Source organism: Musca autumnalis, unplaced genomic scaffold (genome assembly GCF_047663935.1).
Source record: "Musca autumnalis isolate F117 unplaced genomic scaffold, ASM4766393v1 scaffold_3, whole genome shotgun sequence".
NCBI classification, from domain to species: Eukaryota; Metazoa; Arthropoda; class Insecta; order Diptera; family Muscidae; genus Musca; species Musca autumnalis.
This window is the reverse complement of record NW_027411866.1, coordinates 76,939,644-76,956,537: the sequence shown is the minus strand read 5'-3', so window position 1 is coordinate 76,956,537 and position 16,894 is coordinate 76,939,644. Positions and strand designations below refer to the sequence as shown.

Below are 16,894 nucleotides of genomic sequence, written 5' to 3'. Positions count from 1 at the left end.
GATGCACTAAACACCCTATACCTGTCCAATTTTGATGAAATTTGGAATGTGTGACGGAATTTTGTCTAGAAATAAGTGTGCCATATTATATCGAAATCGGTTAAAATTTAGAGATAGCTCCAATATACACATGTTTTGCATATTCACAGTGGTGTAGGGTATCATATAGTCGGCTCTGCCCGACTTTGATACTTTCCTTACTGGTTTCAAGAAGATATTTTTTTTTTATCTGAAAGAGCACATCTTAAACTACTTTTGGAATTTTTTGTTGAAAAATATTGCATAGGGTTGTGGTAACCACATGCATAATCTCTCTCTCAAACTGTCAATTTCCGCAAGGAAAATTGCCTAATATAAATATTGACTAAGCGAAAAAGAATTTTGAAATATATAGTTTAAAAATAGTGAACTGTTGAAGTCAAAATTTCGATTTTAACGAAACAAAAATTGACGGAGGCCTCCTACGGAGGTCTTCTATTCTATAGAAGCCTCCTACGGATGTCTTCCATTCTATAGAAGCCTCCTAGGGAGGCCTTCTATTCTATAGATGCCTCCTATGGAGGCCTTCTATTCTATAGATGCCTCCTATGGAGGCCTTCTATTCTATAGAAGCCTCCTACGGTGGTCTTCTATTCTATAGAAGCCTCCAAGGGAGGCCTCCTACTCTATAGAAGCCTCCAAGGGAGGCCTCCTACTCTATAGAAGCCTCCAACGGAGGCCTTCTATTCTATAGAAGCCTCCAACGGAGGCCTTCTATTCTATAGAAGCCTCCAACGGTGGTCTTCTATTCTATAGAAGCCTCCAACGGAGGCCTTCTATTCTATAGAAGATAGTTTTTTTTTTTATCTGAAAGAGCACATCTTAAACTACTTTTGGAATTTTTTGTTGAAAAATATTGCATAGGGTTGTGGTAACCACATGCATAACCTCTCTCTCTCAAACTGTCAATTTCCGCAAGGAAAATTGCTTAATATAAATATTGACTAAGCGAAAAAGAATTTTGAAATATATAGTTTAAAAATAGTGAACTGTTGAAGTCAAAATTTCGATTTTAACGAAAAAAAATTTGACGGAGGCCTCCTACGGAGGTCTTCTATTCTATGGAAGCCTCCTACGGATGTCTTCCATTCTATAGAAGCCTCCTAGGGAGGCCTTCTATTCTATAGATGCCTCCTATGGAGGCCTTCTATTCTATAGATGCCTCCTATGGAGGCCTTCTATTCTATAGAAGCCTCCTACGGTGGTCTTCTATTCTATAGAAGCCTCCAAGGAAGGCCTTCTATTCTATACAAGCCTCCAACGGAGGCCTTCTATTCTATAGAAGCCTCCAACGGAGGCCTTCTATTCTATAGAAGCCTCCAACGGAGGCCTTCTATTCTATAGAAGCCTCCTACGGAGGCCTACTATTCTATAGAAGCCTCCAACGGAGGCCTCTATAAAGGAACAGTTGTATTATCTTGAAATGTTGCTATACTCCTCCAAGGTATAGGCCCAACATTAGTCCGTTTTTGGAAGGCCACAACCGACAGGTCTTAGGCGACTTTAATGCCCCCATGAGTTGTGCCATTTGGTTCTCGGTAATGAGGGGTATAGCGCTAGCTGAGCAGATTGACAACTCTACGTTTTGCAAGGTGAAACGTACCAGATTAAGCGGAGAGTGACACAGGAAATTCCCAAGGTGAGGTGATATCTTTGGAAATGTTTATCATCTAACCTTCCCGTTTTCCACCCCATTCAGATGGCGTTGAAATCGTTATGGCATTGAAATCGTTTCCGTGCCAAGAATATGGAAATAAGCCCCACATGGGCTGAGAAGATGGTCGATGTTGTTATTTCGACCGTTAACTACCCCTAGTCGACCGTTAACTACCCTAGTCGAAACTGAGTAGATTATGAAAGTAGAGCTAAAAATATGAGACACGTGTATCGGCGCTTTTAAAGTTTACATTGGAAAGTAACCAAAGTAGGCGGGACAAGTTCCGCCCATTTCTAGTTTTTTCGAAATATTCGAGTATATAGTGTCTTTGGCAACTCTGCAGAGGAGGATGTGGGCAATATTTTTGTTAAAAATTTTAACTCCCATGCGGTTTATTAAAGGGGTCTTTTTGGTTCTTTCTCGGAAATCTTTCAAAAACTGCTTCAAAATGTGATCATATCAAATCCAAATATTCTACAAAATTGTTCGTCATAAACTTTTACTTTTTACCGGCTACTCAGAATACACCAAATTTGTAAATCATATCTAATCGCCAGAAATCTCTAAAAATGAAAAACATGTTTTAGGGTTAAAGTCGGACTTCATCTGAGTTTATTCAAAATTGTCCCACAAACCATAATTTTAGAGAGATGACGTCAAAGACATAAATACTCTTTGTCTCTGATGTCATCTCTCTAAAATTATGTTTTGTGGGACAATTTTGAATAAACGCAGATGAAGTCCGAATTTAACACTAAAACGTGTTTCAAATTTTAGGGATTTCTGGCGATTAGATAAGATTTACAGATTTGGTGCATTCTAGACCTATAGTAAAATTATTATTTTTTTATTTATTATTTTTATTATATTTGGATTTGATATGATCACATTTTAAAGGAGTTTTTGAAAGATTTTCGAAAAAAGGACCAAAAAGACCAAATATATAATATAAAGTTCATAGCGCCCACGATTCGCCCATAACCTAAAAATCGCCATGAAGACTGCCATTGAAAAGTAAATGGCATATTTGGTAATGATATCACAGGTAAATGATTTCCCTTTAGCAGCCTTCATGACGATTTTTAGGTTATTGGCAAATCGTGGGCGCTATGAATTTTGTATTATATATTTGAATACAGGACTAGATAGTAGACACCATGAGCATATCCGGAATGCCATATGAAGCTCCTATGACTTCCCCCGATGACGTAATTACAGCTTAAAGTACTCAAAATATGCAATTTTTACAAGATGCATAGTATGTTTCCTATATTTTTTGATATATATTCGCCACAATTATTTCAAAAAACATTTTGTATCGAGCGTATAACATCTTCTTAATATATTAGTGTCGAAAAACACACAAACAATATTTGTTTGTATCCGAAAATAACGAAATTCTGGGTGAAACTCGTAAAAACCGATTTTGAGCTATATCTCATGAACAAGAGCTGATGGAGAAAAACCGTGACCAGATTTGAAAATAGCTTGCCGATTTCATTTAGAAACAACAACAACTTCGGTTGAAACAAAAGTCGTGTTGACCAGTGTTATCAACTCTTCTGGGATAAACAGGCCATAAATGTCTGGAGACGTAATTGTTTAACCTTTGTAATAGTGCAAGGGTAAGCACTCTCGCCTTGTACTCTGACAAAAATACCGTTCAGCGTAATGATGGCAACATTTGCTGGGAATTTAAGCCATGTAAACTTCTCCTACCTCTACAAGCTGTGTCTTATGGCACGACGTTCGGACTCGGTTATTAAAAATAGGTCCAATATCATTGAGCCACTATGAATCGGAGTGCACTCATTGATATGAGGGAAGTCTTCGGGGATCTTTGTGAGATAACCAAAAGTTTCAATAAGCTGTAAGGTCCCTTCTTCCGACTATAACCAGTTTTTAGTAGATACAATTAGGTTTTATTAAAAAAAAGGTCCCCACAAATTAAAACACAACCATTATTCATTCATTAAGATATTCGTTATGATTATACAACTTTCATATCGGTAACGATAAACTGCAATAAAGCAGGAACGATGCAGGCAGAGGTAGGTAGACAGCATATCATTCACCATATCAGAAGAAAATTGCTATTAAATAGGCAGTTCTTTATCGGCTTTACGAGTGATTTTAAAGTAAAACAAATAAAAAATGAAATTTCTTCAAAATAAAATGTGGGAAATTGAAATCAGTCTCGGGGCTGAATGGACGGAAGTAAGACATACGTAAAATATTCCGAAAATAGGACAAGGGTCCTACTAAATGAGAATTCGAAACGCGAAAATATTACAAATTTGCGGTTTTGTGAATAAAAATCTAAAGTGAAATTTTATTAAAAGAAAAAGAAGAACAAAAATGAATTCGCTTAAATATATTCTATTTGTGTTACTCCTTAACCAGACTCTTCATTTTGCTTTCTCACAAAACACGACACTCAGTTCAACCACCACCGCCGTCCCATTAAATTCAACAAAAGAGGAAGACTTCTTTCCAAATGAATTCGCACCATCTTGGACGGTTAATTTTGAAGAGGAAAAACTTAATGTCTCAATGACCCAAAGCAAGGTTATACAAATCGAAATCGACAACATCGATCCGACATGGGGATCCAACTATGAATTTCACATACTACCCATGGATATGGAAGTGCTGCGTATGAGCCACAATGTTATCAGCGGCAAGGATTTAAAGGCTGGACAAACTTCATGGAAGGGCAATTTTACAATTGAAGGCCTTTTCTTGGGCTACAGTCCCGTGTATGTGCAATTACGGAGACCCAATGAAGAACCGGAAACGGCCCTAGAAACCCTGGATGTAATTGTATTGCGCAATGTTGGCAAAATGGATGTAGCCTTTAAATTTTTAGTGGGCACTTTTGTCATGTTGCTGTATGTTAACTTTGGTGCCGTCCTGGAATTGGATGCTCTAAAAGGAATTCTTCTGAAACCCATTGGTCCAGCCATTGGCTTTGTGGGCCAATTCTTGATTATGCCAGTATTGAGTTTTTGTATTGGTTATTTCCTGTTTCGTGATATGATTGAATTACGTTTGGGCTTGTTCTTTACCGGTTCCACACCTGGTGGCGGAGCATCGAATATTTTTACCGTTGTTTTAAGTGGAAATTTAAATTTATCCATCACCATGACAGCGATCAGTAATTTGGCCGCTTTCGGTATGATGCCTTTGTGGATTTTCACTCTGGGTGCCCTCATCTTCAAGGATGGAAATTTAATTGTACCTTACCAGACTATTGCCAGCATGAGTTTCTCCTTGGTATTGCCGCTATCGATTGGTATAGTTCTACAGAAATATGCTCCAAATGTGGCAAAGAAGATGTCGAAAATATTAAAACCCGTGGCGTTAGTTTTTATTGTTTTCATTATGGGATTTTCGTTTACCGTCAATTCGTACATCTATAAATTGTTTTCATGGAAGGTGAGTATGAAGAAAATAAAATTCAATATGTACGCGGGTTATTTATCTGCTTATTCCACGATTTTTATACACATCGTTCGGGATCGGATATTCATGAGTTACTTGCCATTATATTTTGTCAAAATTTAATTCTAAAATCACAGTTTCCATGTGTGGCAGACCTTCGGACTTTCATATCTTTGGACTGATGGAATACCGAATATCGGGAGTAACGGTTATACGGGTGCTATATGAAAACGTGGACCTATACCAATAATTCTTTTCTGGAATTTTTATATTCCCATCGAATACTAAATGTCATTCATTTCGATTTGATAATGACGCTGAAATCTTTAAAATACCAGAAATAGGGAGGGATCTTCTATGTGGCGTGAACCTATACCGACAAATTTCTGGTGGAAAGTTTAGTACGCCAACGAAGACTAAGTAATAAATTTCAGCCATAACGGTGGAATATTGAGGCTATCACTGTAGCAACACCGAAAATCTGACTCTCTATCCAGGTATAAGAATGTAGCTGCTTCGATAGTTTGCAACCACAAAGCTACTGGAGTTAGTTTAGTAGGTTTGGCAGGACAGCTTAAAAGGTGCAGTGTGACGTGCGGGCCTGTGCCGCATGCTAGGACCGCATTCACACGATAGTTGTTGATGGTATCTGTGACTTCATCCATGTGAATGCTTTTTTAACCTGCTTGATAGGCCTGTTGATCTGGGGGTTCTCTGTAACGTTGGAACTCTCCTTCTAGATCATGAAGATCCCTCCTGACGTGCCTTATTGGGGAAGTCTTATCCATCACATGGCGATTAAGATAGCTCTCACGGCACGCCCTTGTATTCCTATACTAGAAGAATATTTCTCTTCTCATGTAGATGGTCCACGGAAGACATGAGAAGGCACCCTGTTGCAGTTCTAAGGGCGGCAGGTTTCAATATTTTTTCATCGCGTTGTGCTTATATTTGTGTGTTCGTTTTTCTGCTCAATCTGGCTCTGGATCTATCCCCAGTTCCAGGTAAGTGGCTGCTTCGATGGGATGTAACCACAGATCCACTGGAGTTAGATTAGTAGGAATAGCAGGAGGTGCAGTGTGTTGTAAGGGCCCATGCCACATGTTGGGCGGATGTTTTGGACGCTGCGATTGATCTTTGCCCTATAAGAATTTAGGTGATTGCAATATCCCGAGCGTAGTTGAGCCAAAACTACTCTGGTTTGTCGTGGCAGCTGACGCTCCTCAGCTGCGATAGATGGGGGATGTATTTCGAGGACTTTATTCACACTATATTTGCTTATGGTCTTAGCAACTGCGTCCGGGTGAATGCAATTTAAACCTGTTTGATATAACTGTTGATTTAGGGATTCTCTCCTGTATCGTTGGACCTCTTCCTCCAGAACGTGGATGTGCCTGGACGTGTCGGGCCTACCCACCAGATGGTCATTGGGATGGCTCTCACGGTAACACCCGAGCAAGTACAGCATTGGAAGCATCTCATTGTGTTGCTGTACTGGAAGAATCTTTGCCTCCTCATGTGCATGGTCCACTGAAGACTTGAGCAGTCACCCTGTTGCTGTTCTCTGGGCGGCATTCTGACAAGTTTGAATTCCATTGCGTATTACATAAACTTGGGGACCAAACTGGAGCCGCATAGCTTACCTATTGCGTAATATGTGTTCAACAAGGTTTTTTTTTAATCTACACCTCAAGTGCTGCCGGCTAGAGACTTGAGGATCCTGTTCCTACATTTAAGTTTTTCGCAGATAGCTGCGGCATGCGCGGACGACTGAACGTAATGTCGACACATTCTACTCTATTCCAATCTGCGCCGTACATGTGGTGAACAGAGTGGCCGTAGATTTAGTTGTTGTTGTAACAGTGTTTATTATTATGTTTGTATGTACGTTCTTCTGTTCAATCTGGCTCTGGATCTAACTCCAGTTCCGGAAAGTGGCTGCTTCGATGGGATGTAACCACAGATCCACTGGAGTTAGGTGTTTTGTGTAGTGCGGGTCCATGCCGCATACTGGGCAGATGTCTTGCACGTCGCGGTCGATTTCCGCCCAATAAGAATTTAGGCGACTGCAATATCCCGAGCGTAGTTGAGCCTAAACTACTCTAGTTTGTCGTGGCAGCTGACGCTCCTCAGCTGCGATAGATGGGGGATGTATTTCGAGGACTTTATTCACACTATATTTGCTTATGGCCTTAGCAACTGCATCCGTGTGAATACTATTTAAACCTGTTTGATATGCCTGTTGATCTAGGAGTTCTCTCCTATATTGTTGGACCTCCCTCTGTACAGCATGAATATCCTTTCTGATATGCCTGAAGGTGTCGGGCCTAGCCACAAGCCACAAAATGGTGATTGGGGTGGCTCTCACGGTAACATCCAATCATCCAATCTGGCAGGTTTGAATCTTTTTCCAATTCGTATCACATAATTCGGGGGACCAAACTGGCGCCGTATAGCTTACCACAGACCGACCTATCGCGTTATATGTGGTCAACAAGGTTTCTTTATCAGCACCCCAAGTGCTGCCGGCTAGGGACTTGAGGACCTTTTCCTATTTTCAGTTTGTCGCAGATAGCTGTGGGGTGCGCGCATGACTTGAAAGTAGTGTCGAATGTGACCCCTAAAATTTCTCGATGCCGTCGGAATACAGGAGAGGTAGAGGTTAAACAGTTCCGGAGATATCACCTCACCTTGGGGAACTCCCTGTTTCACTCTACGGGGTTTGGACTTCTTGTTCCTGAATTCCACGTACGACTGGCGTCCACACATATAGTTGACTATCCAACATTTCAAGCTTGGCCGGAGGGTTGTCTGCTCAATGTCCTCAAACAGCGTGGAGTGCCTGACTATATCAAAGGCTTTTGATAAGTCAAGTGCCACCATCACTGTTCTATCACACGGCTGTCTCTAATTGAGTCCTTGACAAATATATGAGGAGATGGCGTGCAGCGCTTTTGTCGTGCTGTGCTGCTTACGGAATCCATGCTGATGATCAGCAATTTGATAGCTATTCCTGATACTGGGGAGGACTGAGGCTTCAAGGGTCTTTGCTACGGGCGACAAAAGCGAAATCGGCCTGTACGATTTACTTTTGCTGGCATCCTTGCCTGCCTTCCGTAGCGGGACCACCCTGCCCATTTTCCAGACTTCGGGAACAATGAGGGTGGCTAGCGACAAGTTAAGAACTCTAGTGAGATACTCCACTCCCGGCTCATCCAGCTGCTTCAGCATTACCATGGAGATTCCATCAGGGCGCAACGCTTTGGATGATTTAGCGTTCCTCATGGCATTCGCAACATCATCCATTGTAAACTGTGGTAGTTCATCCTCGACAGGAAGAGATCTGATGCGACGTAATACTCTCCTCTTCGCCCTGTCACTCTCGGGGTGCTCGACAAACTGTTGATTGAAATAACTTGCGCACCTCTTCGGCTCCGTCTACGTAACGTCGCCAAATGTGACTGAGGTCCTATCTTCCTTCTTTCCTGGGTTCGAGAATGGCCTAACCGTTGCCCACAATTCACTTATTCCGGCTCCAATGTTGCAGCCCTTCCAATTGTTCCGCTTATGTTCACCGACCAAAATGTTAACTTCCAGTGTCTGACTCTGGGGTCACTGGGGTTGGCACGAAGACGAATCTCATCACGCTCATTTGCGAATCCCGTCGCCTCTGGCGGGAAGTTTGGTTTCTATTCGGGTATTCGACCAGCAGGTATATGCGAGCGGCTGCAGCAGTGATGATGTCTCGGAACGTCCTTTCCGCTATCCGAACAACAGAAGGATTGGACAGATCTCTGAAGCGATCATTGGTGAACTTTCTGAAACTCGGCCAATCAGCTTTCCCATGATTAACGAAAGTGGGGCGTTCAGAATTGGTGAAATCGGGCGGTCTGCTAATGGAGACAATTATGAGGAGATGGTCTGATCCAAGAGAAATGGCGGGTTGCCAGATGACGTCATTTGTTAGACCAGGTGACACGATGGTTATGTCTGGCGAACTGTGACACTCTCCTCTAATTCTGACAGGCGCGTCCTAACTGAACGAGCAATCTGCTCAGCCAGCGCTGTACCCTTTGGTCTTTTCCGAGGACCGAATGCCACATCTCATGATGCGCATTAAAGTCCCGCAAGACTAGATGATTGACATTCCAAAGGCGTGCTAATGTTAGGCTTGTAATCTGAGATACAGTTATTTATCGGCGGGATGTTTACGTCCAGCAACTCTATCTCGGCAGTTCCACGCCTGACTGCTACCCCCATACATTTCATGTAAGGGTCATTAGAGGCGGGGTCGAGCGAGATAGGTCTGTATTGAACAGGCGGGTGCAATAGGAAAGCTAATCCCCCACGCCCACTTCCGGTGCGATCCTTCCTCAGTACATGTAACCATCACAACAGTGTAAGCTGCAGTTGTTGTTAAGCTTGGTTTCCTGCACCGCCGCGACCATGATAATCTTCCGACTCATAAAATTCACTATTTTATTGATCTTTCCTCGAAGTCCATTGCAATTAAATTGCAAAAAGGATGCATTTTCTGGGATTGGGACAACAACGCCTATTGTTAAATGCTGCGTGTGCGGTTGCTGTCGAGGGGACTGCGGGGGAGTTTCGTAATCTGATGACGAGGGAGTTTCGTAATCTGATGACGACTCACTGGGGACTGCGTTCACGCAGCAACATAGTCCCTGTCGTAGTCCCTCACGTGGACAAGTGCAGAACAACTCCTTAGATGACATCTATTGCATTTCACCGAAGGTTGGATATGGGTGAAGATGCGGATATAACATACCGAGCACAAATGAAAAACGAAATGTTTTTTTTAGAGGGAAAACCTCTTCCTTGACAATACGCACAATTTTACTTTTTCTTCAAAAAAATCTCAACCCATTCTAACAATAAATGTTCTGTTTTCAATTTCAGATTCTTATAGCCAGTAGTGCTCTTTCATGGATTGGTTATTTAATTGGTTGGATAATGGCTATTATATTTCGTCAATCGGCAAAAGATGCGATCACAATTGCCATTGAGACGGGAATACAAAATACCGGTATTGCCATGTTTATGTTGAATTTCACACTGCCACAACCACAGGCTGATATGACCAGTGCCGTACCGGTGGCCAATTCCATGATGACACCAATACCATTGCTATTGCTTTATGTCATAAAGAAGATCTTTTTCCGCACAAAAGAAGTTGAAGATGATGGTGGCGATGATGACGAAAAGAAGAATAAAATCAAATATCAAGAAGTCGAAGCAATTCTGATTAATGAGAAAAAGGAAATAATGCTTGAGCAGAAGTGATGTACTACTGTAGATATGTTTTTATTTATAGATAAGTTATATAGAAAATATTATGTGCTACTTAGTTATTTTTACAAAGAATGCAATAGTTGTAAAAAATAAATGGTAATATTTACCCTAAACAAATTGAAATAACAGCGAAATTTATATGGCCGGCTATCATTTCAAAGACTGATTGTTGAAGCATTTCACAATCCATAAATAACGAACGCTAAATAAATCAAAAAATAACAAATCATAAAAGAGAGGTTGTAATCTGCCGGAATTTTTTTATTATATCCCAAATAAAGAGTTAAATGAAGCAAATCTCACATGAACTTGAATGCCTTATCTCTGAATATAGAAAAGAGTGTGACATTTATCTGGCGATGGGAGTAATTGTCGAATAATTCAATGTTATTAAACGAAAGATCCAATGTAAATACATAAATATGTAGGTTTTTTTCATTGCCAATTTGAAAATTTCAAAAAAAAAAATAATTTTTGATGTTCTTATGACAACAGGAAAACATTGAGGCTCTTCTACAATTGAAGACCACGTCAGGTCTTTTGCAGACAACAGAAGACCTCTTTGCTTTTTCTAAAGACAATCATATGCCGTATTTAGTCCTTCTAAGGTCAACAGAAGATCTCTTCAGATTTTCTTAGGACAATAGAAAACCATTTAAGGCCTTCTAAGGATAACAGGATACCTCTTTGGATCTTCTTAGGATAATATATGATCTCTTGATGCCTTCTTAGGTCAATAAACGACTTCTTTAGGTCTTTCAAGCCCTTTAGAGGTCATCTTAAAATAACAGAAAACCATTTAAAGCCTTCTAAGGCTAGGCCGAACTTGTTATACCCTCCATCACGAGTTGTATTGAAGTAAAATGGAACAATTAGTTTTCTTTGGCTTATGAAGACGACTAAATACCAAATTTCAGCAAGTTCGGTAAAACAATGTGCCTAACCTTTAAAAAACCGAAGTTCGGGAGGTATCGTTTCACAAATTTCTGGCGGAAAGTTTTTAGGCCCAAAGAAGACTAAATGCAAAATTTCCGATATTTTTGTAAAACCTTCAAAATACCGAAAATCAAGTGGTAAAAATTGATAACACTCTTGCCATCGGTAGAACTTCACTACTGGTTTTTATTTTATTTTAGGTAGGACGAGCTTAAATCTTATCATTGTACGCTATTACGGAAATGGTGACCTGTGCACGGTTAGACTGGAGCAAGGAGAATGCTCAGAAGACCCATACGTACATGGAATGTATTGGGGTAGCAGTCAGGTGTGGTACTGTCGAGGTATAGTTGCTTAACGTACACATTTCGCTGAATGATAGATGTTATATTCCCAACAAAACTGTCTGGTCTTGGGGGACTTTAATGCTTATCATGAGTTGTGGCAATCGATTCTCGGAAATCACCAGAGGGGTTCAGCGCTGGCTGAACGGATTGATAACGCTACGTTTTGCACGGTTAATGAGGAGGACCTACCAGAATTAGCGGAGAGTGTCACAGTTCGCCAGATATCGTGTCACTCGGTCTGACAAATGACTTTACCTGGCAACCCGTCATTTCTCTTGGATCAGACCATTTCCCCATAATCGTCTCCATCAGCCAAATTCATCACCTCTGAACGCCACACCTTCGTCAATCATAGGAAAGCTTATTGGCCGAGTTTAAGAGAGTTCACCAATCATCGCTTCAGAGAACTGCTCAACCCCCCGATGTTCGGTCAGCAAAAAGGATGTTCCAAGACATAATTACTGCTGCAGCCGCTCGCCACATACCTGCTAGTCGAATACCCGAAGTGAGAACAAATTTCCCAGCAGAGGTAACGGGATTATCAAATAAGCGTGGTGAGCTTCGTCGTGCAAACTCTAGTGACTCCAGAGTCAGGGAGCTGACACTGGAAGTTGTCAGTTTGGTCTGTGAACATAAGCGGAACAAGTGGAAGAGCTGCAACATTGGAGCCGGAATAAGTGAATTGTGGGCAACGGTTAGGCCATTCTCGATCCCTGGTTAGAAGGAAGATGGGGCCTCAGTCACGTTTGGTGACGTTACGATGACTGATCGGAAGAGTTGTGCAAGATATTTTAATCGATAGTTTGTGAAGTAACCTTAGACTGACATGGCGCAGGGAAGAGTACTACGTCGCATTAGATATCTCCTGCTGAGGATGAACCACCAAAATTTACAATGGATGAGGTTGCGAATGTCCATGGTAATGCTGAAACAGCTGGAAGAGCCGGGACTGTAGTATCTTACTAAAGTTCTCCCGAAGTCTGGAAAATGGGCAGAGTGGTTTGCTGCTGTCGCCGGCAGCAAAGACCCTTGAGGCCATAGTCCTCCCCAGTGTCAGAAACAGCTATCTAGTTGCCGATTATCAGCATGGATTCCGCAAGCAGCACACACATATTTGTCGAGGACTCAACCATAGACCGCTGAAATTTTAGGTAAATAATGGTCGAAATTATTCACCCATCGACATGTACATTCAGTGGGAGCTTCATTTTCGCAGTCAATGTGGTGAACAGTGTGACTGGTGACTTATTGGCGATTATTTCCATATTCCTCGAAGGAAGAACTCAACAAGATCAATGAAATAGACATTTAGCCTGACACAAATGTTATCATCGGTGAGACCTGACGCCATGAGTGTACAATCTTCCAAATACCTAATAATGCCATTGGGAGGGCGTGGAATTGGAAGGTAAAGATTAAACAGTTCCGGAGATATCACCCTTCTTGAGAACTTTCTGTTTCACTCTACAGCGTATGGACTTCTTGTTTCTGAATTTCACGTATGACTTTGAAACGAGGTCGAATGGTAGTATTTACGATATCTTCGAACAGCTTGGCTCGACTGACCATATCAAATGCTTTTGTCACTTCCAATGTTACCACCAATGTTCTGTGACACGTCCGGTTCTGGTTAAGACCTCGACTAATATGTCTGCATATCTCCTCGGCAGGAAGAGATCGCAAACAACGTAAAACAACTTATCTTCCCCGGGTCGCTGTCGGGGTGCTCAATAGCCCGCGCACCTCTACGGATCTGTCACAATCTGACAGATGTCCGATCATCTTTTTTGCCAAGGTTATTTCTTTTAACCTCGGTCTATTCTATTCTCTTTTTTTCTTGCATCTATACTAAAAGTTATTAAATCCAATGTAGACATAACAAAGACATTTTCTACGTATGTATGTATGTAGGTATTAGCATTCAAGGCCTGTTAGTCGGCTATTTGAGAAAAGGACGGCATCTTGCTTTGTAATTGTTGGTGCCATTAAATATCGGCTATAGTTTTAATTAACAAAAGAACCAAAAACATGACATTTCATCTCTTTAAAATTCAATTCATATACAATGTACGTCAATGCACTTAAAATGTCATGTCATGTAAACATGAGTCATATCTGCAGACTATGGTGGTATAGTTATATTGGCATTTAATTGTTTAATGGCCACTTCTTTTGCTTATTGATTAATTAATCAGTATTTTGTTGTTCTTTTTAATGTAGCAATAGAGTTGTTATTTAACATTGAAAATTGGCATTGTTTTCCGCGTGCGTTAGACGTTTTAAGGCAGTATTGACCCATAATAACAATAAATAAATTATAATAATAAATATGGGAGTATGTACGTATGTATGTAGAATGAATATGCAGATTTTTAGAAAATACATAGTAAAATTTTAAGTGTTAAGCGGTGAAATTTTTAGAAAATAATAATTGAGATTAAAAGTTTATTGTAATTCTTATTCTATTAGCAGTCTACACAAAATAAACGTTGAAATTTTTTTCAATCAGTATAGAATGAATGTGGCATGGTACAACAGGGAGTCGATTCCCGTACACAAAAACTTGATATATATAAAGGACAAACTTGAAAAAATTTCCAACATTTTTTATTCATACAGGTTCTGGAAGAAGGTGTTTGATTGTGGTGCAGAACGACAACTACATGGTACTTTGAATTTCACATCATGTCATTTTTTACAATATTAGGCGGAGAGGTTTTTCAAGTACTATCCTGTGAACACATTATTTCTCGATGTATTTCCTGTTTGCAACCGGCTTTACCGTTTCAATCGCATTTTATAGATTAAAAAAAAACTGAATATCAAATAATGCAATTTAATTTTGTAATACGCCTAAAAGTATACTACAAATTTGTTGATACATGAGGTTATTAAAAAATGACACAACACTTGTAAGAAGCGTGGAAACTGTTGATATCAACAATATCAGCAATGAAACACTTGTACAGGATTAAGTGAATTGTGAGCAACGATTAAATCACGCTTGAATCAGGGAAAGGAGGCCCAAAGAGGTGCGCGTGTTATTTTAACAGGAAGTTATAGAGCACCTCGAGAGTGATAGGGCTAAGATTAGTGTGCTACGCCGTATGTAAAAAAAAGGGGATACCATCACAATCACAATTTACGATGAGCGCTGTTGCAGACGTCATCCGAAAAGCAAATTCATCCAAAGCGTTGGGCCCACACGGTATCTCAATGATAATTCTTAAGCCACTGGATGGAACCGTGGTTGAGTATTTAACGAATGTCCTCAATCTACCGTTAACCACCCATATTGTACCACATCCCTGGAATGTTGACAGTGTTGTGCCCCTACTGAAGCCAGACAAAGATGCCAGCATAGGCCGATTTCCTTCTTGCCGCCATTAACATAGATTGCCCAACATCAGCATGGATTCCGGAAAAATCCACACATATCATCGAGAACTGCACCAGTGGTGGTGCGACCGAACAGTTATGGTGGCACTTAACATTGAGAAGACTTCTCTCTAGCCGTGTTAGAAACGGAATGTTGACAGTGTTGTGCCGCTACTGAAGCCAGACAAAGATGCCAGCATAGGCCGATTTCCTTCTTGCCGCCATTAACATAGATTGCCCAACATCAGCATGGATTCCGGAAAAAATCCACACATATCATCGAGAACTGCACCAGTGGTGGTGCGACCGAACAGTTATGGTGGCACTTAACACTGAGAAGACTTCTCTCTAGCCGTGTTAGAAACGTTTAATAATCAACTATATGTGTGGAAAAAAAGTAGTTTGTAGAATTCTGAAATAAGAAGTCTAATACCCATGGAGTGAATCATGGAGTTCCCCAAGGTGGGGCGATATCTCCGGAAATGATTCACCTCTGTCTCTGTCTTTCTTAAATTTCACACCATCCAGACGACATAGAGATCGTATTGTATGCGGATGACGGTACGAACTTGGCGTCGGGCCCTACATTCGATGATTTCTGTGATAGCTTAAATGTCTACTTAGCTGACCTAGTGCAGTTCTTCCATCTGAGGAATATGAAAATATCAGCCCTTAATCAACTGCCACACTCTTCACCATTTTGTCGCCTGAAATGACGCTCCGCCAGAACACATTGTTCGATGTTGTCCTGATCCCGACCAGTAACTACCACAAAATATTGGGAGTAACATTCGATAGCATGTTTAAGTCGTTCGTTCCACAGTTATTTGCGACCAGATCAGAAGTAGGAACAAGGTTCTCAAGTCGCTGGCCGGAAGCGCTTAGGGTTACTGACAAAGAAACCTTGTTGCCCCGAGTTTCTGGTACGGAAAACCACGTGTATAATTTTCAACGAACGTGTATCCGTAAGTTACTCGCCTAGATCAGTTTATTGACACCTAACCGCCACAATCAGTCCTGAGAGTCAGTTTCCGACGACCACTCGTGCCATTTGTGTTGTGGCTTCGCCAATACCGCAGTAACTCGCGACACTAGGCATATACAGTCGACGGCCAAGGGAATGACGGAATTGGTCGCTATAACTGATATGTCGTTATAAACGATATTCGTTTTGTGTGGACTATAAAGGCCGCAGAAATTTGGGACTTTAGAATCTCGTCATTATAGCCGATTTGTCATTATAAACGTTTACGTTAAAATCGATTTCGACGTATGTAATCCTTTTTATAGAATCATCGACTGCATTTGTGTTAAAACATTTCAAACTTATAGCCTTCCTGTTCTGTATGTATCCTCCCTAACATGCAGAAGTCATAATTTTGCACCATATAACAGTTATCAGAAGATTCTTTATTTTGTAATTTTGCCTGTTAGGGCGAAGAACATTTTTAATATTAATTTTTATTAATTTCTCGTTGGAGTTGAGCTGAATGATCGAAGATTTTTTGCAAATGGAAAAGGAAAGCCGGAGAGATTCCCACACAACCATCAATTTATGCTACCGGTTTCGGTGTTAGTTACTTAGCTCATCGTTTGTTGTAGGTAGTGGCTTCTCTTGGAAATGCTTCGAATCTTGTACGTATACCGAATTTATTGTAATAAACTGCGAATATTTTAATTGAGAGAGTTTGGTATCGAACTTTAATTTTTCAAATGCAATGTGTTTTTTGCAACGACGAGAGTGGTTTTTCCCTTTTCAACCTGCAAATCTTATATGACA

General features: G+C 40.7%; 2 protein-coding genes across 2 annotated transcripts in view; one reads left to right on the top strand and one right to left on the bottom strand.

Moving 5' to 3' along the window:
• LOC141396428 (NIF3-like protein 1) overlaps window positions 1–16,894 on the bottom strand; it is a 91,688-nt gene that overhangs the window by 65,456 nt on the left and 9,338 nt on the right. The window lies entirely within an intron of this gene.
• Window positions 3,890–10,576, top strand: LOC141396422 (hepatic sodium/bile acid cotransporter-like). Its single transcript, XM_073971871.1, has 2 exons — window positions 3,890–5,134; window positions 10,061–10,576. Exons 1-2 carry the CDS (start codon window positions 4,055–4,057, stop codon window positions 10,442–10,444), a joined length of 1,464 nt encoding a protein of 487 aa, XP_073827972.1. The 5' UTR covers window positions 3,890–4,054; the 3' UTR covers window positions 10,445–10,576.

Excerpts from the sequence above, each read along its gene's own strand:
- LOC141396422 (XM_073971871.1), top strand. The coding sequence starts at position 4,055 with ATGAATTCGCTTAAATATATTCTATTTGTGTTACTCCTTAACCAGACT. Across the intron at positions 5,135-10,060 it reads ATAAATTGTTTTCATGGAAG|ATTCTTATAGCCAGTAGTGC; the intron begins GTGAGTATGAAG and ends TTTCAATTTCAG.